The sequence below is a fragment of the Strix uralensis genome, chromosome 4 (assembly GCF_047716275.1).
Source record: "Strix uralensis isolate ZFMK-TIS-50842 chromosome 4, bStrUra1, whole genome shotgun sequence".
Taxonomy (NCBI): Eukaryota; Metazoa; Chordata; class Aves; order Strigiformes; family Strigidae; genus Strix; species Strix uralensis.
In genome coordinates, this window is record NC_133975.1 from 75,463,759 (window position 1) to 75,489,655 (window position 25,897).

General features: G+C 35.5%; 1 protein-coding gene across 6 annotated transcripts in view; it reads left to right on the forward strand.

Moving 5' to 3' along the window:
- Positions 1 to 20,346, forward strand: part of PCDH10 (protocadherin 10) — a 38,126-nt gene extending 17,780 nt beyond the window's left edge. Inside the window, exons 5-8 of one of the 6 annotated variants that reach the window (XR_012628796.1) lie at positions 10,054 to 10,149; positions 12,126 to 12,200; positions 13,383 to 13,429; positions 14,531 to 16,137. Coding sequence is in view for 5 of the 6 variants with exons in the window: in XM_074867317.1 (XP_074723418.1) it covers positions 10,054 to 10,149; positions 12,126 to 12,160 (131 nt within the window). In the remaining variant the exon portion in view is untranslated. Of the gene's footprint in view, positions 1 to 6,180; positions 6,283 to 10,053; positions 10,150 to 12,125; positions 12,201 to 13,382; positions 13,430 to 14,530; positions 16,138 to 17,511 lie in introns of those variants that run through there. The other 5 variants (XM_074867317.1, XM_074867316.1, XM_074867318.1 and 2 more) reach the window with 5 other exon arrangements.
- Positions 20,347 to 25,897: the final 5,551 nt, after the last annotated feature.

Sequence of the window (25,897 nt, forward strand, 5' to 3'; positions counted from 1 at the left end):
GAAGATCCATGGAGTTTAAAAAATTAATTATCTAGAAATGGAAATGAGAAAAAGGGGGTGGTACTTGCAGATGACATAAAATGGTTTAGGTCAATCAAGCTTCTAATAGACTACGTATGCCCATGTTATTCAGTGAAGCATGGTCCAGAAAACCAAGTCTGCTTCTGACCTAGCTCGCTTTGGACTTGAAAGCTGCAGAGCAGCATCAGCACGGCGGAATAGCTGAGCAAACTTACTCGCTTAAGCTGTGCCGTTAGCGCAATAGCTACAAATGACAACTGGTAGCTCTACGTGGAGCTTTCACTGTGCCCTGTGAGTGTATCTGCTCAAGTTTGTGTCTGCTTGGTGATTCCTGTGCTGTGTTCCAATGGGTATGTTCAGTGCAGAACCTTAGAAAAGATGAATGAGGAAGGTGATGTATATTATCATGAGGAATCTGAACTCTTCTTGAGAAAAAAGACCATGGAATAATTCCCTGAAAAGTGTCCCCCAATGTATAAGGCCAGCAAGAAGGAAATAAAATGCTAGGTTGTAGAAAAAAATTGAATTGAAAATACGCTAAAAAAGTATTACAAAACCCTTACACAAAATGTATTGCTATGTTGCTCTAGCCAGTCTCTTCATTCCATAGAAATACATAGCATAATGGCAAAAATACTGAAAATATTTCTATGCAAATTCATATCGAAAGCTTAGTACTAATTAATTTAGACAAGCTGTGATAGGGACATGAAGTAAAGAGGAGACTGCATGAAAACAGAGAAGGTAAGCTGAGTGCTTTTGTTTGCCGTTCTCAATAACAAGAGAGCAGCAAGGCAGCAAAACAATTCAAGGGCAACCAGGTCATGAACTGATAAGATCATACACATTTGATAAAATGATACGCATTTGACACAAATAATACAGTAATCTGTCAAACTTATGATTATGGGGTATGATTGAAACCAAAGGCTTAATAGCGGGGATTTGGGTGTTTGCTGCTTTGTTGTTTGAGGTTGAGGTCATCGCATGGATAAATGAAAACAGCAGCAGCTATATTACAAATTATAATGTAGAAAAAGATATAAATCCTCATATTTGAAAGGGTTTCTTTATGTCCCATTATCAAATTTTCCCCTTACTGGTCTAAGCCATTTGGACTTAATTCATACACCACATAAGCATTCATATTCTGTATATTTTTCTGAGCAGAATACACCAAAAGTAGATCGCTTTGTATTCAAATAATATGTTTTGAAGAATATATTTTTCACATATGTTTTAAGTATTTCTTATGAATACAAGTTATAAAATTGTGATGAGATCACTAAATTGGAGTGGTTTTGAAAACAGTTTTCCCACAGAGTGACTCCAGGATTCTTCTAACTTGCATATTCTTCTTACTGGATAATTTACACTTATTTCTTCTTATTCATCCATGTGATTTGAACACTGCCTTTCTGCAAACAGTTAAGAAATTTTCATAATGACTTGAATGTTCATGTTATGAAAACATGAAGGAGATCTGAATTTGACTGGAGAAAATAAAAGAAGTGAAATAACACTGTTGAGGAAAAGAAAATGTAGCTTTTGAACAATTCCTAAAGTTTTAAAATAGATTCTAACCATTTCTATCTAATTTTTCATTCAGTGGTGGTTATATTAGCCATTATTTTTATAAATATTTTTACTGATGTGACCAAAAACCCTAATGCAATATTCAAACTCTGTTGTACCAGGTTCTGTGGGATACCTAACAGAGACTATCTTCACAATGAATACCTGATCAGTCTGATTCTGATCTGGTTCTAATACTTTGGACCAGGTCCTGAGACGGTAACAATGGAGATAGCACCATTACATCCATCTCAGTAGTGTTTTGGTCCATAATTGATGATAAAAAGTAACTTTATTTCTTTTTCCTGTAATTATGGATCATTCTAGATATGCATTTCTGTTATAATACTGTAGAGCTTTCCTAAAGTTACATACTGACATTACTGATTAAGATTTTTTTAAGATTAGGGATTTTTTCTTATGTGAAAAGAGTCAAATATTGCCATAATACCTTAACTTTCTATGTAGAAATTAGTATTTTGCTCTAAAAAAATTACTTTGGCCTAGCTTTGGAAGCAGGTTAAAATAAACTACATAAAGGCCCAATTTATTACACAGAATAACAGTGTTTATACAAGGAGACATTCTGGAATAATAGTTGTGTTCTAAAGTAGCCCCCTAATTAGCTTTGCTATATTTTCTACAAACATGTAAGCATCTTCATCTTCACTAATGAAACTGTATCATTATCATGGTAATTATTGCCAACACCACCAACATATTTTATGTATGAATCAGGATTTTATCGTGTTAGGTATGACATGTACAGAGAGAGAATAAAAAAGCTGGTCTCTTCCCCAAAGAGCTGGCCACCTAAGTGAGGTGAATTGGAAGGAAAAAAAAAATCCCTTTCTTTGTTTTGATTTGACTGACATGGTTACTAAACATCAACACCACCTCTGATAGATGCACATAGGTCTCGGCTTGCAGAATCAAATGATTTGCATGAGACTTGTTTGTATCATCCAAAAAATTTAAAGGTAAGCTTGTCCTCATTCTGTGCCTCTGTTTCTTAGCCCAGATCGCCATTGACTCACTCGGCAGTAGAGGTACGATGAAGGTCTGTACGCAATAAGGGAGATTGGCCTTGGGTCTGAGCACAAGTCCCTATGTTTATGTGAAAGTATAGATGTAGTCTGAGGTTCTTGTCCTACAAAATATTTGTCACCTGCTCAATTTGACCTACCCAAGTCAAGTTGGTTTACAAATAAAATTAAAAAGCTTTCAAAAGTCTTTGTACAGTTGAATGTTTAGGAACTGGGCCATCAATTTATTTCAAATAATCTACCACAGAGCTAGCACAAAGAATGGTTTAACTTACAATCTTATCCATCTCCCTGAATTAGATTAGAATAAATGACCTAGAGGAGAGGAATCTTCATGTCTTTATACCAGGACAAGAAGTGTCTCACAATCCTTTGATTATTTTTCAAAGGAATAAAAAAAGTGCATGTAAATATTTTTGGGGTATTTTGATCTAGTTAGGATCATAAAGGCCTATTTCTGTATGGCAAGATATGTAACACAACATTTTCTGCTGATGTTTAACATAAATATATGAAAGATGTTTTAAGAAAGAAGTCTTCACTGTTTTGGAAAAGTTTCCAAAAAATAAGAAGGAAATTACAATTTTGTACATTTAATATGATGGGAGAAGAATTTTCTTTGGTTTTTTGTTTCTCATTTCTGGAAATTATTTGTGTAGTTTTATCACAGCTGTGATAGACATTATAGCATTACATTTGCATAAACATAAATAACAGCTCTTTTGAATGGGATACTTGATTAATTTTTTAAAATGAGGCCTGTCTACATTTTTGCTTTTAAAATTAACCTACTCGATTTCTAATACAAATCAGGTAAATCTGTGAGCTGTCTGATCCCTTCATTAATCATTTTTAACTCAATTTGTGATTTTCACACATTCTTGAAATAGAAACACACAGAAGTAAAGGCAAAAAAGTTAGCACCAATAAATTGCATGTACATATTACAGTTCTTGGAGTAAGAAGAAAGAAAACATTGTAATGCTGGATTAAAAAAGAAAGTTGCATTGAAATGCAATTTTTATTGGTATGAATAAACAAATGATATGTGCATAGTAAGAGTTGTTCGTTTGTGAATAGTACATTTTCGTGCTCAAAAAGAATGTTAAAATGATATCTTTCAACTTTAAAGCTGATCTGCATAGCTGAATATCCTGCATATCCTGTCACAGATAGTGGAACTCTTCACTGATATTCAGGAATTTATCTCTGGGACAGGATACAGCTCTCATTTCTGCACAAATGAGAATGCCTTTGTACATGGAAAATTGCTCAGCAAAAACGGAGGCTGAGTTGAAGAGCCAACATCTAATAATGCTAATAAACCTAACTGAATACTTTTCCTTTTCTAAAAAGTCTAATAGACTATTCCCATTTTTGCTGTATCTGAAATGCTAAGACATTTAGTCACTTATACCTCAAGTTTGCCACTTCAGATACATCATCTCTATTAGGTAAATAAAGCTTACTAAAACCCCTCAAAACCTGAAATAAAATTTAAACAGGTAATACTAATTAAAATATAATAAGGGGAGAGCAAGACTATAATGTATTTTTACTCATTATTGTAGGTACTGTATGATCTTGAATAAACCACTTATGATGATTCACTGTTCAGTGATTACTGCATAACTTCTGAAAGGTATTTTTATCTCACATTCATGACTGGTTTGCATTCTTCATCTGAACGTATTCCTCTTGCAGCTATCACTTAAGGGAAGAACACTTACAGAGTATTACTGCAATAATAGAAAAGAAATGGATAATTGAGAAAGCAAAATTAGAAAGGAATATATAAACATGCAAAGATAACTGGCTGTAGCCCAATAAAACCTATAAATTATGTTATTTTTGTCAATTTTCATTAAAATAATTAATATAAGAAAAAGAAACCTTCTTTTAATTTTAAAGCACAGGTGTTAGATGTTATATTTAAATACTGTTTACTTCAATCTCTTTATATAACTGTGATCTTGGAGAGAATTAACAGTACCCTGTACTGTACGAAATACTGATAAAAAAATGTACCTGTCATTAGGTTTACATAGCATCTTTTATCTTAGATGACTGTAGAGCTCTTTGCAAATACAGTGCAGGAAAATAATTGAAAAAGTTAAAAAAACTTGAGTAACTTTTCTTTGAAAGAAAGTTATAATTTTAGTTTGTCTTAAAAATATGTAATTTCAATTATTTCTTTTCCTCTAATAGCTGTAAAAGTCTGTATTTGCCAGTCCTGACTGGAAGACATAGAAGTCTTGTATCTAACTATCTCAGATTGGTGCTATATTTATTCATTTATGTCAATTTTGAGAGTGCTTATGTCTGTCTGCCACGAATATACCATCTGTGGAGATTTTCTTTAAAATAATGAAATACCATTTTCTGGATTCCTACCAGTGGAATATGGAAAAGACCAGCAGAAAGATTGCTTGAAACTTCAGGAGTAATTTTTGAGATTACTGTGTTATGCTGGTTTAAAATTTGAAAATGCCTCTTGTCCTATAAATTTAAATCCTATGATAAAAGTAATTTAGCCACTTATGGACAGGAGTCTCTTTGGAAAGCAATGACATGTTTGCAGTTAAAATTTTCAAAGGCACTAAAGTTATTTATTTTTTATAGGCAAATTCTATTCATTATGCTTAAATGTACAAACCTCCTTATTGTGACAGTCAGGAGCTGAAGAATGAATGTGTGTCTGATCTTGGGCCTGTGTGCAGCAAAGTCTTTTCCTCTCTGCATGCCTCTATCTGAGGAACTCCTTGGCCTCCGCAGCAGAGGAAAGTATTCTTGTTTCTGGCCCTTTTGCTGCACACAGTAACTCTGATTTTCCACTGTCATTTCCACTGCTTTAATTTTTGACGGCTTCCCTTCCTTTTTTTTTTTTTTTTTTTTCTCTTGACCAAAGGAGGAAAAATAGGGAAACACATTTAAAGAATGCAACAAATAGCCAGTAAGAGAAGGGACTCCATCTATTTATCGTGTTTGGACAAGCACACTATAGGGATCAGTGTTGTTATTTATCTGGCAAGCCTGTGAACAGCTCTGTTTGTACACTAGCCACTGAGAACCCACAGTTTCATGCTAGAAGTAGGATGACTGCTGCTGGGAAGTAATTGTCAATATCTTTAATTTGTTTTCGAAACATAGTATGGTGAAGTCAGAAGAGTGAAAAATTATGTATTTGGTACCTTCTTGTAAGACGGGAAGTAGGAGATACAGACAATTAGAATATAATTTTTAACTTCAATAGCTAGTAAATTGTTGGAAGAACTAAATACGGTGATAGTAATCAGTGTGGATTCACTGGAAATGCAAACTGTCCTAAGGTAATTTAATTTCTTTCTTGCATAATGGTCTTTATTGGTTGAAGAAAATATTGTGGACATGAGGAAGCAAATCTTCAGCACTTGCTTCCTAAATTCTGCCTGAAAATTGTGTGCATGTATGAGTTGCAAGAGTAAATCTGCATTTCTTGCATACACATGAATCTATTTCATATGTGTAAATGATGTTATTTTACATGACATTTTCACAGGTTATCAGGAGTAATGTGGATTAGAAAGAAAAAAAATTGGATGCAGAGTAGATTCACCAAAGAAGTTACGGGAATGACAGACTCCTGTTTTAGCAAGTGACCTGAGTCCTCTGACTTTATCTTTTCACCTCCAGCATCATGGCTGCATTCAGCACTGGAAAAGGATTCATTATGAAACTGCTTGAATGCAACCTTTCTTTATTCATAAGGAATTTTACAGATGCTGATATTGTGGATTCATCTTATGTTAGAATAAAATTCTGTCACTTTGTGACTTTTTTAGTTGCCTATTTGTGCTTTAATTTGATATCCTTCTATTCTCAATTGGAATTTAGGTGACAATAGAATGTAGCTGCACACAACTGTGGGTATTGATAGGAACTGAGATCTAAAAAAGTTCTCGCTTACAAATGACATGCAGTAATAACTTTTTTTTTGACTCTACTTGAGATAGTGCTGTATGCTTTGTATTTGCAATACTCTTTATGTCCAGTATTTTATGGTCTGTACTCTTACACTCTCTGGCATGCCTTTAGCCTGTTTCAACTAGCTTTCTTCCCTAACAAGTCCTGGACATGGTGCAGGTGTCAGAACATGGGCCAGGGACCATTCCTGAAAGCAGATTGAGTATGATCACACTGTATGGTCCCCATATATTGTTCAATATGGCTGAGAAATTTTAATAATGTGGATATAAATCATTCCATTCTGATAGTCTTAAGTGCCAAAGAACGGTCATGGGGAATCTTCATTCCTGGATAGAAACTGAGCCAATATGTCTTTTTGAATAAGAGAAGTTTTGAAAGGATTGTGAGAAGTTGATATGATACACTTAAGTATGTTATCTTGGTAAACTGGGAAGGACTGTCTGAAATCTGAGTGTATGCTGCTCATGAAAAACAGTTAAAGTACTGCGCTTTAGAAATGGAAAATAAAACTTTCACAAAAAGAAAGGGGACATACCTGCCAGATCCTAATGCCACCTAATCCCTGCTAGGAGAGAGGGATGGTGGAAAAAACATCATGGCAAAGATAAATTGAATAGGAATACACAGTGTGATGCTGATGTAATACTGTAATGCATGTACCTCGTGTAAGAACAAGCAAATTTAATTATTTCAGGCCAAATCCAGCATGATTAATTTAAGCACCTCTGAAGGCCACCAAATGGTGACTTATACATGTCTGCTTCTCCCTTGAATCTATAGGGAACTATAGCAATTTAGGAGGAATGGTTCATACCCCTCCTTTTCTCCCCAGGGCACTGAAAATTTAAGTCATATTGTAGCCAGCCTTTAGTGTATTCTGCATTGGTTAACTCTCAAACTGACATGTTCATTTTCAGGCTTGTCAGCTTAAAGAGATGTATACTGTAGATTTCAGAAGAGTGCAATAAAATGGTGAATTTTGAAAAAAAAATTACCCAAAACTGCATGGAGGAAGAAGAAGATTGAAGGGAAGAAATGATTGTTGTGTACAAATACATAAGCAATTTCTATTAAAAAAGAAAGGAATTAAATACTGGTATTACAAAGGATAGTACCAAAACTATTAGCTTACAGTGAATCAGGAAGAATGTGAATTTGCTACTAGAATATGTATACAATTAGAATAAGTTGTTGATGGAGCATTTGGAAATATTCTTAGGGAATATGCTCTGTGCTAAGTTTGACATACATCAGGAATAATTTAGGAGTTACTTAATTGTCTTAATACAGTACAGAATTACAAGAACTCTTGCAAAATTAAATATTCCATGATTCTCTGAATATAATGGTGATGTCATGTATTATCTTTAGTGTTTTCTGGCAGATAATACAGTTATAATAGTACCAAAAGACAAAAATGCTTTCTTCTGCTCACTGTATCTTGTGGAAAAACTGTCTTTGGTATTTTTATGGTACATTATATAATATAGCTTAGCACTTTCTGTGCTGAATTGTAGTAACTAAAAAGCATTGTTTCTATAGTAAATAATGGCAACCAGAGATAAATCAAATCTGACATGTACTATGCCACTGGGCTGCTGCTGACGGTGAAAAAAAAATTGTCAGCATTTAGAACAGAAAACCAAACGCACATAAAAGTATCTTATGTGCCACAGAACATTGATGACAAAATCCAGGACTTGATTCAAAAGAAAATCCTTCTTAATCGTATGTTTAATGTAAAGCACATGTTGATTAAAGTCAGTGCTTAAACTTAAGCCTATGCTTGAGGATAGTCCTAAACAGAGAGAAATTTTATCTGGTGCTTACATGAACTGGGACTTGGATACTTATTCTTAAGAACTGAAATGCTTTTTATTTCCAGAGGATCAGCTAAGCCCAGGTAGAACATAAATCGCAGAGCTCCAGAGAAATATTATTTCAGTGACTGTCATGATGTGTCAACATTTGTATCAGGTGCCCCACTTGCCCTATGAAAATATTTACCAAGACATGTTCCAAACATAAAAAAATACCTTTTAAGTATGTATGTTCCGATCCTGAAATGAAGTTAATAGAAGTGGCAATATGTGTCAATCAGAAATCTGGTCAATAAACTTTTTTCAAAAAAGAGTGATAATCTGTTTAAATTGTTGATATAGAATTCAACACTATGTTCAAATTTGAAAAGTGTCAGTTTTGTACTCAAGTGCAAAGGACAAACCTCTTCCCCCCTTTTCATGGAGTAGGTAACACTGTTTGTCATGTCCACTAGATTACGGTCAGTGCAGTGTCCACCACTGTCAAATTTTGGCTTGACTGGGAGTCACTGTTTCTTGAACTGATTTAGATGAATAGGAAATGAATAGGAAAGGACAATATATGTGGTTACGTTGTTTACTTTATACAGAAGATAGCTTTTTGGCATAATCATCTTTGTTCCAGAAGTAAAGATGTATTCTCAAACGAAGGAAAGATTTTAATGGTCTGTGGGGTTTATTTATTTAGCTAAAAGCAAGTCTCTTTCCAGAAAAGATTCAGTGCAACAGTTACAAACTTTTGAATTTTGGCCTACTTTATTTATTCACAGCCTGAAGACCTAATGCTCACATTTTTTTTGGTTTTGTTTCACATGAAAACTGGGTAATTGTACCCATCAAGTCTAAATGCTGTTGGTTTATTTTAGAAACAATATTTATATTTTGGGTTTTTCAGATCCCAGAAAGAACATTTCAGTCCTACTTAATTCCATATCTTTATTAGGGACAAATGCTGCCTTGGTGCAACTTACTTGTTCACATGCGGGAGCTTTTCCTGCCTTCCCTATCTTGTCACATGCCAGAAATGGCCAGATAGAATGTGCTCTCATTCTTACCTAACTCTGGTGGTGGCCTTCAGGAGTCTTCAGACATATACATAAGCACATAAACAGTGGCCACCAGAGCCAACTGACTCACTGACATTAGGGGAGAGTTGCCCTTTTTAATCTTTTTTTTTAAAGTACAAAAGTAAGTATGTCCCATCTTTCTTTTTTCAACTATTTGATATCATACAGAGTAAACAAAACCACATTAATTGTGTAAAATGTAACAGGCATCTAGACTGCAAGCGATTTTGTCCAAGTGTGTTCTACAGAGTACATAGACTTGAAGCACAAAATCTCTTCATTAAAGTCTTGAAAGAAAAGAAAAAAGTTTCCCTTAAACTAATTCATGAGGAACAGATATATGAGAAAAATATTATTTTCATATTTGTGTACCAAAGTTTATCAGACTGGTTAAGATAATCTCTTTTTATAATGCCATTAATGGAATTTTCATAAAATATTATTAGTAATGCTTTAAAAAACTTAAGTAATAGATCATTTAAAAAAACCCTGACTTTATGGATTGAAAAAGATACTGAATTGAAACCTGCAATGACTGGAATACTTTTTTATCCACAGAACATGGGTGGCAGCAGAGTAATCCCCATCCTACATCCCCCAGCCCCAGCCCCAGCCGTGTGTCTCACCCTTTACCTGGATGCACCGCTACAAAGGGTGAGGGAGCTATGGTAGTTTACTCTGCATTCCCATTCACTTGTTGACCTCTTCTGAAAAATATAGTTGCTGATAACTGAACTAGAGCTCCAGGTTAACTGAAACAGCCAGGTTGTTTCATATAGAATACCTTCTACCACTGCTTAAATCCTGGACTCTATTCAGTTGGGCTGAGTTAAAACAAGAATGCTGAATTTGTAGTCTGTTAGTTGTCACTAGAATTATCCATTCCTGTCTCTGTCAAAACTAGCGGGACTTGGTGAAGGGCGATAATTCATCTGCTACAGTTAACATATAGACTGTAAAGCAAGCGGTAAAAATACAAAGAGAGTTAAAATTAATAATGCAAATTTAAAGCCAACATTGCCATAATGTATGTGAGGTAATTAATGCCTTTTAAAATCATTGTTCACTACAAGTGAAAGGCATTCACTGCAAAGCCTGAATAGCTGGGCTATTTCTGAGTGGAATGCAGGAGATTACAGCCTCCCATAATCTCTGTATCAGTTGCAGTGTTGTGTGGGGACCACCTGATCTGTATAAATTTGGCATGGGGAGGCACACATTTTTTTACGGGGGACCCACAAGAAAAAACATAATGTATTGAGTGCTTGTGTAGAAGTCCATATCTGAAAGCCCATATGAAGACAAATGTTACTTGGATATTGTGCTAATTTACAGAATTTGGATCTGAAGTAGCAAGATGACACTTTACATACTGGCTTTTCCCCATTCTCCTGTTGCATAGCTTTGATTTAAAAGAGAGGTTTTTAGGTTCAAGTGTCTTCTTTCTCGTAAGTGAAGGGGGATCAGCAATATTTCTGTAAGAGCAGCAGCATGCCTGGCATTTTATGTTCTTTGGGGATTTTATTATCTAGGGGTTCATTTGAATCTTTAGACTGTTGGCACTTGGGGAAACTCAGCAGTCATTCTGTTATAGCAGATATAATGGTGTGGGAGTTTATGGAGCTCTTAAATATAGTATAGAGTGAAAGTGGCAGTAGTTATAAAAGGTATAGTATGTGTTCTCTTTTGCTGCTTTGGTTGCCAGCTGTGGAGGGAAGCAGTGGGCCTTCTCTCCATCCTAGTTAGATTAGCTAGCAATACTAAGCAGGAGAAAATTTTGATTCAGAGAGTTTGAAGGTCTTCCAAGTACAGGCAATCCCTACTAGGGTTTGCCAAAAGAGGAAATGTATATGACTGTATTCACGGCTGTAAAGCAGTAGTCTGACATCAAGTTTGGAGGCAATAGGATGATTCACAACAGGATGAAAGGAAGATTTATTAAAGAGACTAGGGCTTTACAGTATTTTCTGTTCATTTCTGATTTATAAGCTAGGAATAATCATTGCATACTTTATTTTCTCTTTTCTGTTTCTTATGCTGGTGTTTTTCATTTATTTTTCTGTTCATCTACCACTGATGTCTTTACATGTCTTTTCTCATCAGTCTATACAGAACTAGCTCACTGTGAATGGGAGGCTTACTAATACGTACTGAGGAACAAATGAATCTTAATATATTTTTGCTGGGTTTTATTTCCATTTTAATTTCAATTCCATATAAATTTTATGCATCAAGTGCTCTTACTGTAACACTCAAAATCTTTGCTAAGGTCTTTGGGGAAGGATCAATAGTCAGCACAGCACAAATCGTGCACCCTAAGAATTTTAACTGGAATACTTGGGATTCTTTAATCATCTTGTTCACCTCAAACACTATTAGAATATATGTACAAATAATATAGTTACATTAACAGAATTAAGAAACTGCTTATTATTAAAACCCTCTTTCTGACTAGTACCTGTGCTCATGCAGACTTGAAGCTTCCCTATGCACTAGTTTGAGAGTTCGGAACAGGAGATAAAGTAGGGATGAAAGAGAGAGCTGTGATCTCAGAGGAGATATTAGGCACCAGAAATTATGGTGTTCTTGTTCCAGCTCTTACACTGACTCTGATACTTCCATTTCTATAGCACTTGCCATCTCTGGATCTCAAAGTGGATTATAAAGAATAGTGATTTAAACCTTCCTGCACCTCTAGGAGATAGGTAAGCAATATTATTCCCATTTTACAGATGGAGAAATTGTGATACAGAGAGGCTTAGTGTTTCTTATTAAAGTTTATTTATGATCACACATGCATGCACACACACAGAGCCAGAAAGAGATGTCAGAACTTTCATTGCCCTCTGTTTTAAGCTAAGTCCATCCTCCTTTCCATTTAACCTCTCTGATTTATATTCCCCATCTGTAAAAAGACGGAAACTGGTATAGACATGGAGAGATTTGCTTGCACATAAATTTCTGTGCAAATACAGAAAAAAAAACCATGAAGGACAAAAGTTGCCTGTGAAATCCAATGCATTTTATGTGTTGGCAGAGGATATTTCAGGATTTGGGACAAGGATTTTTGTAGGTGGGGAGAGATACAGGTGTTCTGCACCCTAATGTGTAATATTTGGTTCCTGCTATAAAATGCCCCAATTGTTTTGTAATGTAAGCATATTAACTGAAGTTTAAAAATTTAAAAATGCACTAATTTACATGGCAAAAGGCTAGAAGCAGCCAGTAACTCAATCTCTGTATTATCTGAAAGAATACTGTAAACAGATTTTGCTGTGCACCTCAAGTGCCACATCAACACCACCAATGCACTGTGTCAGACAGGGAGTAGGAGGACAGTAGTGCTGCATGAAAGCAGAAATTGCCCCGGCTGCATATCTGTATAGTTTTCTCCCATTAAAGTCCTACTGCATCTTACTGCAGCATGAGTTCCTCAATGGCAGACAGCAATCTAGACCACTGTACTTACATATTTACAAGAAAACTGAAATTATTAGTGAACTTTTGGAAAAAAAGTTTTGAATCAAATATGTCTTGTTATTGCTATTACTATTATTGGACTGATTGTTTCTTGTAATATTTTAATAGATATTTTAAAAGATGTCTAGAAACTTGATTGGTCTGATCGTATACTGCATCAAAACATCATGAAGATTCTGATCTCATTAATTTTAACTACAATCTTAAAAAAATATCTTGCGGAAGCTTTTAAAAAATCCTTTCTAATTCTGCTACTATTTTGCTACAGAACTGAAACATCCAAAACATAATATATTAGATGTTTTAATTTTATTGTTAATAAAATGTCTGGCAATTGTCTGTATGTTGAACAGATAGCTTATACATAAATGTTTCTCACATTTTTCTGCATGCATCCTACGGAATAGGCAGGCTAGATTAGACGAACATGCAACACCCATGTTAACATTTTCCTGTAAGTAATCTAACTTCCCTGTGATACAGTAGATACATTTAATATGTTTACTAGCAAATATATACAGTGAATAAGTATGGTTAATGTATACATCTATGTTAAATGGAACGGAGACTGGATGTGTTTGTGTGTCAGCATGCAAGCATCGACATGTATATATGGATGGCTCAATCCAAAGATTCATTCTAAAGTTAAGATTCCTTTTTGTTTTAGTTGTAACACTTCATGCACAGAAAAACACTGAACTTCAGGTAGGGATTTAGTTGATTTGGAGCTAAGGTAAAACCTGATTTTATCATTACATGCTTTACTAAACAATAATGATGATGATGATGATAATAATAATACTTCAGCAAGTGAGTTAGTTCCTTGTCTCAACTTCATGTGTGGCTGAGATCAGAATTTAACCCAGGGTCTTCCTGAAGGCTAGTACAAATCATTTGTTACCTTTGCTCCCAATTACAGTTAAAATAGCCAGTGTCTTGAGGTAATATAGCTACCACAGCTGGTGGGTTAGGATATGGGTTTGCTAATGCATTGACCTTCTTCATCTGTGTAACACGAGTTAATTTCCAGCCTGACAGTAAATGCTGAAATTTGAATTGTAGCACTAATGCACCATTTTTTCATCTCTGTCAAACCAGACTAAAGGGTCATTTGATGATGAGGATAATGGTTCACTTTGAAAGAGAAGGAAAACCGGCTTCTGAATCTTTGGGGGATTCTAGATCTTGCTTCAAATAACAAGCTGAACTACTAAAAAATAGGCTTGGAAATTCCAGTAATATTGAACCTGCAAGTCCGACTATTTGCCTTGTTCTTATACTGATTTTGTATAGGCACATTGGAATACTTGCCATGACGTGTTAGGCAGAATAATAAAACAGCATGAGAAGTTTGGTTTTCAGGCTATCAAGCCTCAAAAAGACTTTTCTCTGAAAAGTGAATCAGCATTAAACTGTTTGCTAAGTGGGAATTTTAAGCGACAGTTTGTGACAAGTTTTGATTGTTTCTCTACACTCTAAGAAATACTAAACCTAAGAACTGTTGGAGACTGATTTTTTTTTTTCTCTCAGAAGTGTCTTTCTTTCTTTCCTGCAGCACGGAAAAGGATATGCTAGTCACTTCTACAGGACTTACCTGAAGCAGCATGATTTGCACAAAAGTCGACCAACAAAAAGCATCAACTTTCAACTTCATTATCTTGGCCATCCAGTTCTGTGTAACTGAAGGATTTGTGTGCTGTTGGGGACATCATGGCCAACAATAGGACCTAATTGCTCTCAGCAGGCCTGAGAAATGAGTTGAAATGTGTAGAACTGTAGAAACTTCAGAGGCAACTGATCTTGCCTCTCTGATCAGTGTGTGCCTGTTTACAGCACTATATATCTTTCTCTCTCCAAAATGTCACTGAGCCCTTTAGATGTTTATATTCACCACAAGAAGCCAATCGTACAGATAAAAGAAATGTGCATTACAAATGCAATATCACTGTTTTAAACTTGACTGTTTTATATTATTTTTGTGTGATCAAGTGTTCCCCAAACTATTCCAACTTTACAAGAGAGATTGTGATCATGTTCTTTTCACCTGTGGGTCATAAAAATGTTGTTAACTGAGGACCCACAAAATTATCAAAGACATTCTGTAGTTTATACACCGTGTTGCAAAGTGTTTACTGTACTATTTCAAAGCTTCTAAATAAATATAAAATATATATATATTATATTATATATAATTTTCCGAAAAACGTGGTACAACTTAGTTGATTTTTAAATGGATTCATACAGTCTACACCATACACTAAAGTGAGAAGGTAATTCAGGGTTCCTAAGCTATCCTTGCTAAAAACAAAAATAAAATAAACCTTTAATAGTACTTCCCCAATATTCGTATTTTGGTCAATCCTGTTTTTCTTGTTTAAAAAAAAAAAAAAAAAAGCTGTAAGCAACAACATTTTGTCTGAAAGTTGTTATGAATTTTCAATGCCAAAGATGCAGCTGTCAATATTACCAGAATGAGCGCTATGTACTATCAGAGGTATAAATCACTCTCCATTATTTTGATTATATTTCTATGGTTTTTAATTTGGAATCACAAAATGTTTTATAAGGCTCTATAAACTCACCTGTATATGTTGTTAAAAAGAACACTGGGTGTCTGTACATTTTGCAATGTAAGATATAATGTAAGTGAAGTTAAGTATTTTAAGAAAATCATCCCAAACTCATGAGTATGCATACATACATACATACATACATACACACAAACACCCACACATCTCTCTCTGACATAGTTTTGTGAAACTATACAAATATATTGCCTAAAAATATTTCTCTTGTGGCTAGGAATAGTTGTTGATAGAATTCAAATTACAAAGGCAAAGTATATGCCAAAATATTGACTCTTTTATCACAAAGGAGATTTGAAATTAGGAACATGGCACATTCTCAGCTGACCCCTCTCCCATTGGAGTTAAAATGGGGTTGGATACCATCTTTGTTGGGAAAAGGATTAAGCCCTCGCATATAATCTTTATGTTCTGTAATAATTCTGTGGTCTGAAATGGTATCTTAGAGCACTTCTTTTCTATGAAATATTGAAAAAGGTAAAATTTCAAAGGTAAAGTTTAAAATTACTTTCATGTCCATAGAGTTTAAGTACCATTTACTAAATGTAAAAATCTAGTAAAATGTTTTTTTCTTTTTTTTTCTTTTTGTATTGTGTTTTTTTCCCCACTGTATCTTAATATGTCAAATATTGAAAACAAATGAAAGAACACTGTGTTATCAACTAATGTTTAGCCAAATTTGAACAAATTCCTAGTGATGATTCAATATTAAGTAAGACAAGAGAAAACCTCTCAGATGGCAGTGGAATTTGGGTCATGCCGTTATATAGAAATTCTGATATCCCCACCAATACTGCCACAGGATGAATGTGTGAGAAGCTGAATTTAACCACTTCTATGTCGTAATAGAGTTTGGGTTTCTTCCTTTTGATATTTTTTTGTTGTTTATAATGACAGTTTCTATTAGATAGAAGCATATAAATTATCTGTATGGAAACCATCCTGCTATGGATCCAAGTAAAACTCCTGATCAACTTGTGAGAGCTCTTTATACAAACAGCTACTGGACTGAGCCCTGAAGTTGTTAATTTAATACTCTGAACAAAAAAAAAATATGCTTGTTAAACACTTTTAATTGTGTACGTCTAGCACATTTGTATAACTACAAAATATTTTGTGGGATCCTTTTAAAATGTATATATTATACAAAACACAATCAAAAAAAAGCACCAACAATCACTATTGATTTGAGCAAACACAACAGTGAAATGTTTCTTTAGCTGTAGGTAGCAGGACTTTTAGTCACCTACAGGCTTTGTTAATTTTATGAAGAAAAGCAATGAAATTTGTGACAAATACTTCATTTAAAGGAGTTTGTTAAATTATTTTCTGTTTTTAAAGCAAGAAAGTCCTTGCCCTTCTTAGAACTCTTTTTTATTTCTAAGTATCTCTTTAATATTAGACATACACTGTAAATTAAGGTTTTTTTCAGTCTTTGGAGGAAAAGGAAATGTTTTTCCTTTCTATTTCATGGATAGCTGAAGTGGTTTTATTTAATGAAACTGCCTTCACATTTTGCATGCCATTTTTTCTGAAAAACTTAACCATATCATACCTTGTCCTTCCTTTCCATAACTGAACTCTTTCCATGGGTATGTTATACACATACCCATTTATTTTATTTTTTTTTTTTAATGTTAAATAATGTAGACACTGGTTCGTGTATGCACAGAAATCCTTCTGAGTTCATTGGAGAGTCCCAGAAGGAATCATGATAGGATGCAGAACTGTTGAGGAAAAGGAAGTTTTTAAGTACTACAACCTGGGCTCCCAAGATATTTAAAACTTGCTGATTTCTCTAGCTCACTGTGAATTTTAGTATGATAACATTTGATGACACAAGCCTTAGGACACATTAAAAAACAGTACATAGCTGCTGTGTCCCAAGAGAAGTGCTGAGAAGCATATTGGGCGGTACAGAGGCTCAATTTCTCCCGTTTCTTTGTTTTAGTGGGGAAGATACCTGTTGCATCCAGTCAACTCCCATTGAAATTGAATTGTTCAGCATCTCCCATATATTTCATCATGCTACTGTGTTGCCTATCTGCAGTGATAGGTACGTAAATGCCTTTAAACATTAGCTATTGTATTTGCCTCTTCCTTTAAGCATATGTGATGCAAATGTCTAAGGACTCTGATTTGCATATTGGACACAAAAGTAAACTGAAGTAGTCGGAAAATATTTAGATTGGATATTAAGGGGAAATATCTATACCCATAACCTGGGAAAAGAAGATTCTGAAATCTCACTCATTAAAAGTTTTCAAAAATAGTTCAAAAAATACCTGTCAGGGATGATGTAAGTGTACTTAAACTTGCCTCAGAGAAAAGCATGGACTAGCCTTTCAGTCCTGTTGTTCTATAATGTTCCTAGTAGGGCATGCTAAGCTTTAGAGGATGTCATCTGTACACAGCTGTAGGGATAAGAATGTTCTATCCTTCAATTAGGTATCAGAAGCAATATTTAGTGTTTAAATTTACAATTTATGAGCATAAGAGGACAAGCTGTCTGTGTGAAGAACTGTCTTTGGAGTAAATTAGAGTTCCAACACAGAAGAAAGGATCTTATAAAGGGTAGCAAAATGGAATCAGATCTGTAAATATTTTTTTTTCAATTTCCTGATTTAGATGTGTAGCAATAGATTTCTAAGCAGCTTGCCTATTTAATTTCTTCAAAACCAGACCTTAGTTTCTTCCAGACAGATTCTTCCAAAACTTAGAAATACTAAAACATTTCACTACTTGTAATAAAATTCCAGTTACTTAATGCAAGTTTTTACTAAGCTGCCTATTGAGAGAAAGAAAAAAAAAAAAAGAAGACGTATTTCCGTTAATATATTCTCAGCTGATTTGAACAAGGTGTAGTAATTCTTCATCAGTGTTGTTGCAAAATTAAGTGGAATGACAATGCGCAGATAAATACAATTTGTAAAGATTATGCTTCCTGCATTATAGTTACTATATATGTGTGGGGGGAGATATGTGTGTATGTGTATATAATTATAGTTCAAAATCTGGTAAGTTGCCACTGGATTTTTTCTTACAGGAGTATGCTCCTATCAGTAAATGCAAACAGAAGGGTAGAAACACATTTATGATACTTGTTCCTTAGTGTAGAATGAAGTTTTGCATTCAAGATTTGAATTCAGCCCCTTCTTCGTGCATTATACCCACAACCAAGCACACATTACAGTATTTGACTTTCAAGATTTTACCTGCTCATAGTAGGCTTTTTTTCCCCTTTTTTTAAGTACTGTCATTCCTCAGGGTAAAGGGTGGATAAATAGATAGTCTTCCTAGGCTGATAAATTGTCGTTGCAATTTTGCAAGGCGGTTAAATATTTGTATGTCTTATATGGAGAAAGCTGATCATATCTTGCTGTTGTTCCATGTTCAAGTCTCGAGTTTTATGGAACTTGGACTTTTGAATTAAGATCTATACAAAGGCATAGGGGCCAAAATAAGCATCTCTGATACACATTTAGTTATTGCAACTTGATTGCAAAACATTGGCGTCAGATGTCTATAAAGAATAGAAAGTTGTTTATTCTATTTGCAGTAATGTAAAAGACAGCCAGTATGACTTTATTATAATATTATGCTATGAGAAATTCTGAAACTGTGAGTTAGATCCATTGCACTGATCCCTACAATCAGAGCTCAAATTCTTCTTAAAGAGCTCCTTCGTTTTATTTTGTCTCTAATCTGCTAATCTGTCTTGGTATGAAATGGATACATATATATAAACAAATACACACATCCATTAAAATCCATTGTTGAGCATCTGTGTTTTTGTAGATATCCTCATATGTAAGAAATGAGCAAGAATTAACTTGGACAGCTTTCTTGAATTGAAATTGTTTTTGAATCTGAATTTGTTAATAAAGTTCATGATATTGACAGACATCAGGAAAAATGAAATCTATGTGGGTGTAGTTCTGCAGAAGGCAAATGCTTCATTTAGGAAGCATCCTGTCAAAAATGTATAAATGCGAGTGCTGGAAATCTTGCTGAGTCAAGATGAAACATACTGTGCTAAAGCCTTCTTGTTTGCTGTGTCAGCACTGATTAAAGCATCCTCTGGATGTTAACCACTGCAGTCAATCAGAAGATATCAAAAATGGCAAACGGGATTCAGATAACATTTACCATTCTTACTGAAGAAAGTATATAGGTGAATATATCCTAAAATATTAATGTCTCTTATACCATATGGAAAATTCAGTTAAGCCAAACAATTAATGAAGCGGTATGCTTCCAAATACATGCACTTCAAACATTAAAGTTTATCTGATGCTCAACTTAAAAGCGTATTTTGGATAACTCCTCTTTGAGTTGCACTAATGGTGAAGAGTAATGTATTGTATAAAAAAGCCTTATGACAACATGATAAAGAATCACCAAACCAACTTTAAGTTTTAGAAGTCTTAGATCCAAACATTCAGTTGCAAAACTGAACTGTACTTTATATGCATCAGAGCCTAATTCCATTAAAGGCAATAGCCCAAGCCACAGTGATTTCAAGGAGTGCAAAAGTAAGTTTTAATTTCTTTCTTTATGCACATGCATTTTTAAGCAAGAGCAGCCTACAATAAAATTATTTGACACCAGAAAAAGGGAAACTTCACTAGCTCTGCTTTTAACAAGCTGCGGAATCAAGCTTGGAAATTTGGACACGGCTATGTGCCAGTTTAAAACAGACATGTTCTAATAATTTTATCTCAAAGTAAAATAATGCAAGAAGCTAAACGATATAACTGTTCAGATTTTCTAACAACACAAAGACAGAAATGCAGAATCTATCTGAAAAGGTAGATTCATGTCTTTACTATGCAGAAGGGCAGACAATTAAAAATTCATTGGAGCAGAGTATTCTTACACTGCCAGACTGTTGGTTGAAAATGTGAGCAAAGCAAGCAAAGAAAATATCAACCTCAACAATGAATGTTTCAGAAAGCTTTGCTTTGGAAGGTAACAAAGACATCCTAAGCACATTATCTCCTTTCAGACCTAGACTGAAAGATGTTTCCTATCATCTTTTCTGGTCTTTTTCTTGGAGTATAAAAGCAGTCCTCTGAAGGGCTTGCATGTTCACCTCAGTGTAAGGAGAATATTCCCATTTGATGAGAATGAAAGAGAAAAAAGACCTAGATGAAATCTGATGTCAAAATTACCTAGTAATTCCATCTCCATCACTACAGCTTTTCTAGACAGGTATCAGAATAATTTAGGGCAGAAACTTTATGGGATACTGACAGAAGAGCAGTGGTGTGGCACTGTTCCTCTGTGAAGAAGAAAAAGAGAGGAGAGAGAGAATGTTCTCTGCTTTTCCTAGTCTCACAGATGATGTTAATTGGTATTTAAATAGTGCTTTGTTCAGGAACATAAATATCACAAAAGAGAAAAATTTCACCATGAGAGCAATATATTTGTTGTGGCTTATGCTATCTGCAAAAAAAATCATGAATTCAAGCAAACATTCTCCTGCTCAACCCCCTGAAGATGAGGCTAAATGATGCCCTTGGAGCTCACGGCCATTCAGTCTTTGTGAGAGGCTTGGTTTGATTTATGTTCTGACTGTCAACAAAGAGAAGAGAGACAGAGTGCTCGAAGTAAAAGGTAGTTAATATAATCTAGGGAGAAAATGCACTATACCTTGTAATGGTATCATTAAACCTCACTTAGCTTCTGGAATCAATCTGTTAAACAAACTAACAAACAAAACCCCCCAAATAAAAAATAAATCTGGTCCTTGACACTCCAAGTACACATTTAAATTAGATCAATCACAGCTGAGTTGAACAATAATGGCATGTGAAGTATCATACTCTTTCTTACACCTAATTCCAGGGGACAGTGGGGGACAACCCTGGCATCTGGCACCTCCCTGGGGCCAGGGATGGGCTGAAGCCAAGATGGGCTGTTGGCCCACAGGTTGGGGTCAGGATCAGGCCCAGCACAGCACATCAAGGAATCTCTCTCCACAGCCCGCAGTAGGATGGGACCACCCTTGGCTGCACTGGTGCTGAGCCAGCCCTGAGCCCCCAGAATATCAAACCCCCAGGAAGCTTTCTCACCCTATTGTGAAAACTCAACAATTTACAAACTTCCTTCCCAAATATATTATCATATTCTGCTTCAAATGCTACTTTTTAATGGATGTGTTACTTCATTGTGCTTCATTGTGCTTTTCACCATTTATGTCAGCTGGTTTTTGGGGGTTCCTGGCATTAAGTAACCAGCCTAACTTTTAAATTATACCTTTATAATTATAGGTGGAGTTCAATTATCCCTTATCATATAGAAACTAATATTAAGGTTTCTGGGTTTAATTTTGCTACTTTAATTCCTGTTGTCACTTCTTGTGTGACAACAGAGGAATTAATTTCATTTATTATTAATGAAATAAAATTTTGTTTTATTTATTAAATCTTATCCAACAAGTATCTCTTATCCAGAAAAAGATCCAGGCAAAACCAGGTAGTTTACCTTTTTTCTTTTTTATATAAATAATTTCCAGACCTTCACTGTTCAGGGATAAGGACATGAAAAGCAGTAACAGGAAATATTTGAAGTCTGAAAAGTGTTTTACTGGACTGGGGAAATTTCTTTCCTGTTCCCATTCTATCTGGAGTAACTGGAAACTACCATTTGCATGCAAACTGGTCAGGTGTTTAATTCTTCATTTGCAGAGTGAAATCTACAACTTCACTGAACACATTGCTAATACACACAGATCTAAAGCTTCAGGAAAAAACAAAACCAAAAATCTGTCTTACAGTTCTCATCCAAAAAATAACCCTGAGAACTGGAAAATCTGTGCATAGCTGGAAATTGAAAAAAACCCACATTTATTTCAAAGTTAGATTTCTATTAACTGCTGTTCTGTGCACTTTATATCCATTATTAGTAAGCAAAATATACTCCAGTGTTAAACAGATGCCTGTATCACTATCCTTATTTTACTGAAGCATAACTGAGAAATTTTGTAATGCATTCTATTGCAGAGGTGGGAATAGAACCTTTTTCCTAAATCAAAATAATAAGAAAAAAAGCACCACAACAACAGTGATTATAATATAAAATAATGTAAAACCGCATGGGTGCTACAATACTGAGATCTCCCCACATGCAGGTTAATGAGCTAACTAGTAATCTAGAGAGCAATATGTAATTTGGTGCCCTTGGTCCCTCTGTCAAAAGAATGTATAATTATTTTTTGCAAAGTGGGACAGCTTCAAAGAGAAAAATGAAGAGCTCTTCATCTTTCCACTCAGAACCTAAATCCTTTTGGATTTGATGATTAGGGAAGGTTGGGAAAAGAAAACTGGGTCTAGACCCCATCATATAAAAGAGGCGTTTGTCCTCGGTGGCCATCACCATGGGCAAATACTATGATCGGTATGGTATAAAAAGGGCCTCTATCAGCATTTCTTTCTCTGGTAGTTTTCTGTTCAATATATTTCTTCCCAGAATACTTAAAAATAGTAACCTGTTTTATTAAGATGTTTGTTAAGATGTTAAAAACTAAGTACCTAAGATTTCCAGAGCAGATGGTGTGAGTTTTGGAATATTTTTTCAGGATGTGAGAAATCTGTATTCAGTTCTCTTCATCTCAGATAATTTCTGCATCCATATCCAGCTTAGAAGTTTCTAAACAGCAAGTTGGAGGGTTATCTCCTGTTTTGCTGTTCTACAAAAGCATTTAAACATCTCTTGGTGCAGGAACTAGGCACGTGTGCCACCTTCTACAGCTAATCACTGATTAAATATAGACTCATTTACTTGCTCTCCAGTGAGTACTTAGTATTGTATACAAATTTTTGCTCAGTAGGTATTTGCAGATGACACACTGAGTGCCACTAGGCATATAACAGGACTGTTAGAGAGCTTGCCCTCTTGCCAAAGGGAGAGATCAAGAGAGCAAACCACACCTGGCATGTTAGTCATATAGATGAATGTATTATCAGAAAATACTTGGACATAATGGTGGTAAGGGCAGTCTAAAAATCTTACACTAACAGAATGTATTACTGGGAAGGACTCACCTGATATTTACATGGCAGATGTTGAAAAGTTCAGAGATTCTGGGCAATTGGGTAAATTTCTGGAAGGTAAGTCTTTCCTAAGTCATCCTATTGATGACAACATAATTACTGTACCAATTAAGTTGGGAAGCAATACTTCTTTGGCATTTCCCTGGAATAAGTACCCACACACTAGCATTATAAACTGAAGAGACACAGAGAAAAAATAAGAATGTGGCTTACTGAGTTGCTGGTATATAAAGAAGATTTGAACCATCCCTCTGGCTCCTTTTGACCACTTCAGTGGCCTCAGACATCCTGGGGCTGCAACTCACCCTAGTTCCCCTCACCGGGCCTGATGCTGACCTCCACCCATGGGCCAGTGTTCCAGCCCTTCCTTGGCCCAGCCCTGTCCTTGGGCAGGTGCTTGATGCCCAGGGCTGGGGCTGTCCCTGGCTGCTTTTTGCCTGCCCTGCTCCTGGCTGGGGCAGTGGGATGGGCCCTGCCCTGATGCCCCTGGGGAGCCCCTGTCCAAGGGAGCCCCCAGCCCCTCAGCACCCTGACACTGGGAGGTCATAGATCTCAATTCTGCCTTGCTGCAGGATCAGCACATTGAATGCCATTACCAATACACATTTCCCTAATCTGTTCTTACAAACTGTACTAATGCCAGGCACAACATGCCTCTGCTGTAAAAGAGAGATTCCAAAGAGGATGGAAAAAGGAATATTTCACTTTGAGATGGAGTTTTGTCTTGATCATTTTATTTCCTTGATGTTATGTTATTGTAAAATACTAGAGTATTTAGACTGCAGAAAAATAGCTGTTTCAAATAAATCAAACAAGAACATTTCCTGTGCATATGTTGTCACTGATGTTACTCGAGGTCCTTGTTTTATCTTCTTGGTCTTGGTTTGCTCTTACAAAGAAAAACCTTGTACCTATAACAGTTCTGTCTCTTCCTCTTTCCCCAATCTCCTCCCCCTCCAAGACACTTAAATTGGCCTGACAGTACCCTGAACAAGTAAGATAATGAGAGAAGCTGTAGGAGACATATGAAAATAAATTCATTTGAAGAATTTTGTACACTTGTTGGTGTGCAAGTAAAATCCTACGTCAGTTCCAGATTAGTCTAAATAAACCAAGGAGAACAAAGGTAGGTTCTTAGCCTAGTGTATATTTGTGCAATTCCAGACCACTCCAGGTGAACATCTTGCCCTGCCCAGGTCCATTGTAAAGAAGGTAAACTGACCCATTAAGCAAAATACCAAACATCTATGTAGAACTACAATTTTATAGTTGAGTGAATATACATAAATAATCAATGCAAACTGCACTAAAAGGTGAGATACGGGGTTGTCCCTCTCAAAGTCATAGCACAGAACTCACAACTTAGAGAGGAAATGAGATAGTATGAAAGGGTATCTGAATTAATCCCTCTGCACTCTTAATATAAGGTGATTATACCAGAAGTTTGTCAATTTTTCAGCAGCCATCCAGACTATATTGCTTCCAGACTATATTGCTAGAATTGAAGATCTCTCCCTGCTCCCATCCTATTCCCAGGATTTGTGTTCCCTTAGGGCTTTTGAAGAAGAAGAGAGCAACAGAGACTCTTCTGTCTTGCTGCTGATGAGAATACCTCTCTGGATTGATCTTGTATTTTAACACCCTGTTGTATTTCCCCTGCACTTACTCAACATACAGAAGCTAAATTGGGAGAAATGGCTTTCTTAAAAGATCAAAATCTCGGAAGGCTTTGAACCCTTAAATAATATGGAAGATCACAAGAAGTCCATTCAAGTTAGAAGAATCTGCTCATCACCTTGAATTATATCAGTACCATCCTTCTCTTTATTGCCCTTAGAGTGTGGGGAGTCAAAGACAAAATAGCATAACAAATGACACTCTGTGGCCTGCTGATTTCTGGCTGCCATTTGTACGTTAAATCACCAGCAGCTGTCATGATCAGAAAGAGTGGTAGTCAGTGTTGGAGGGAATAAACATACACAGGCAAAAATGAGGGCTTGATTCCTTAGGGGAAGAAGGTAAAATGAAATAGAAATGAAGTGGTATAGACAATACAGGTGGTGAGTGAATAACTCAAAATGTAAAAGGAATATGGGGCAAGTGCTTTATAAGGATCATTTACATATCTCAGTACTTCTGTCACAGTCTGTATTGTGTATTGCCTCTCAAAAAGCGAATGGAAAATGCTTTTAAATGTCAGGCACTTTTATTAGGATTGTTTACGTGTGCTTATGTTGTGCAATCGTTACCACAATAAACAAAAGGTTGGAGTTTCAGAAG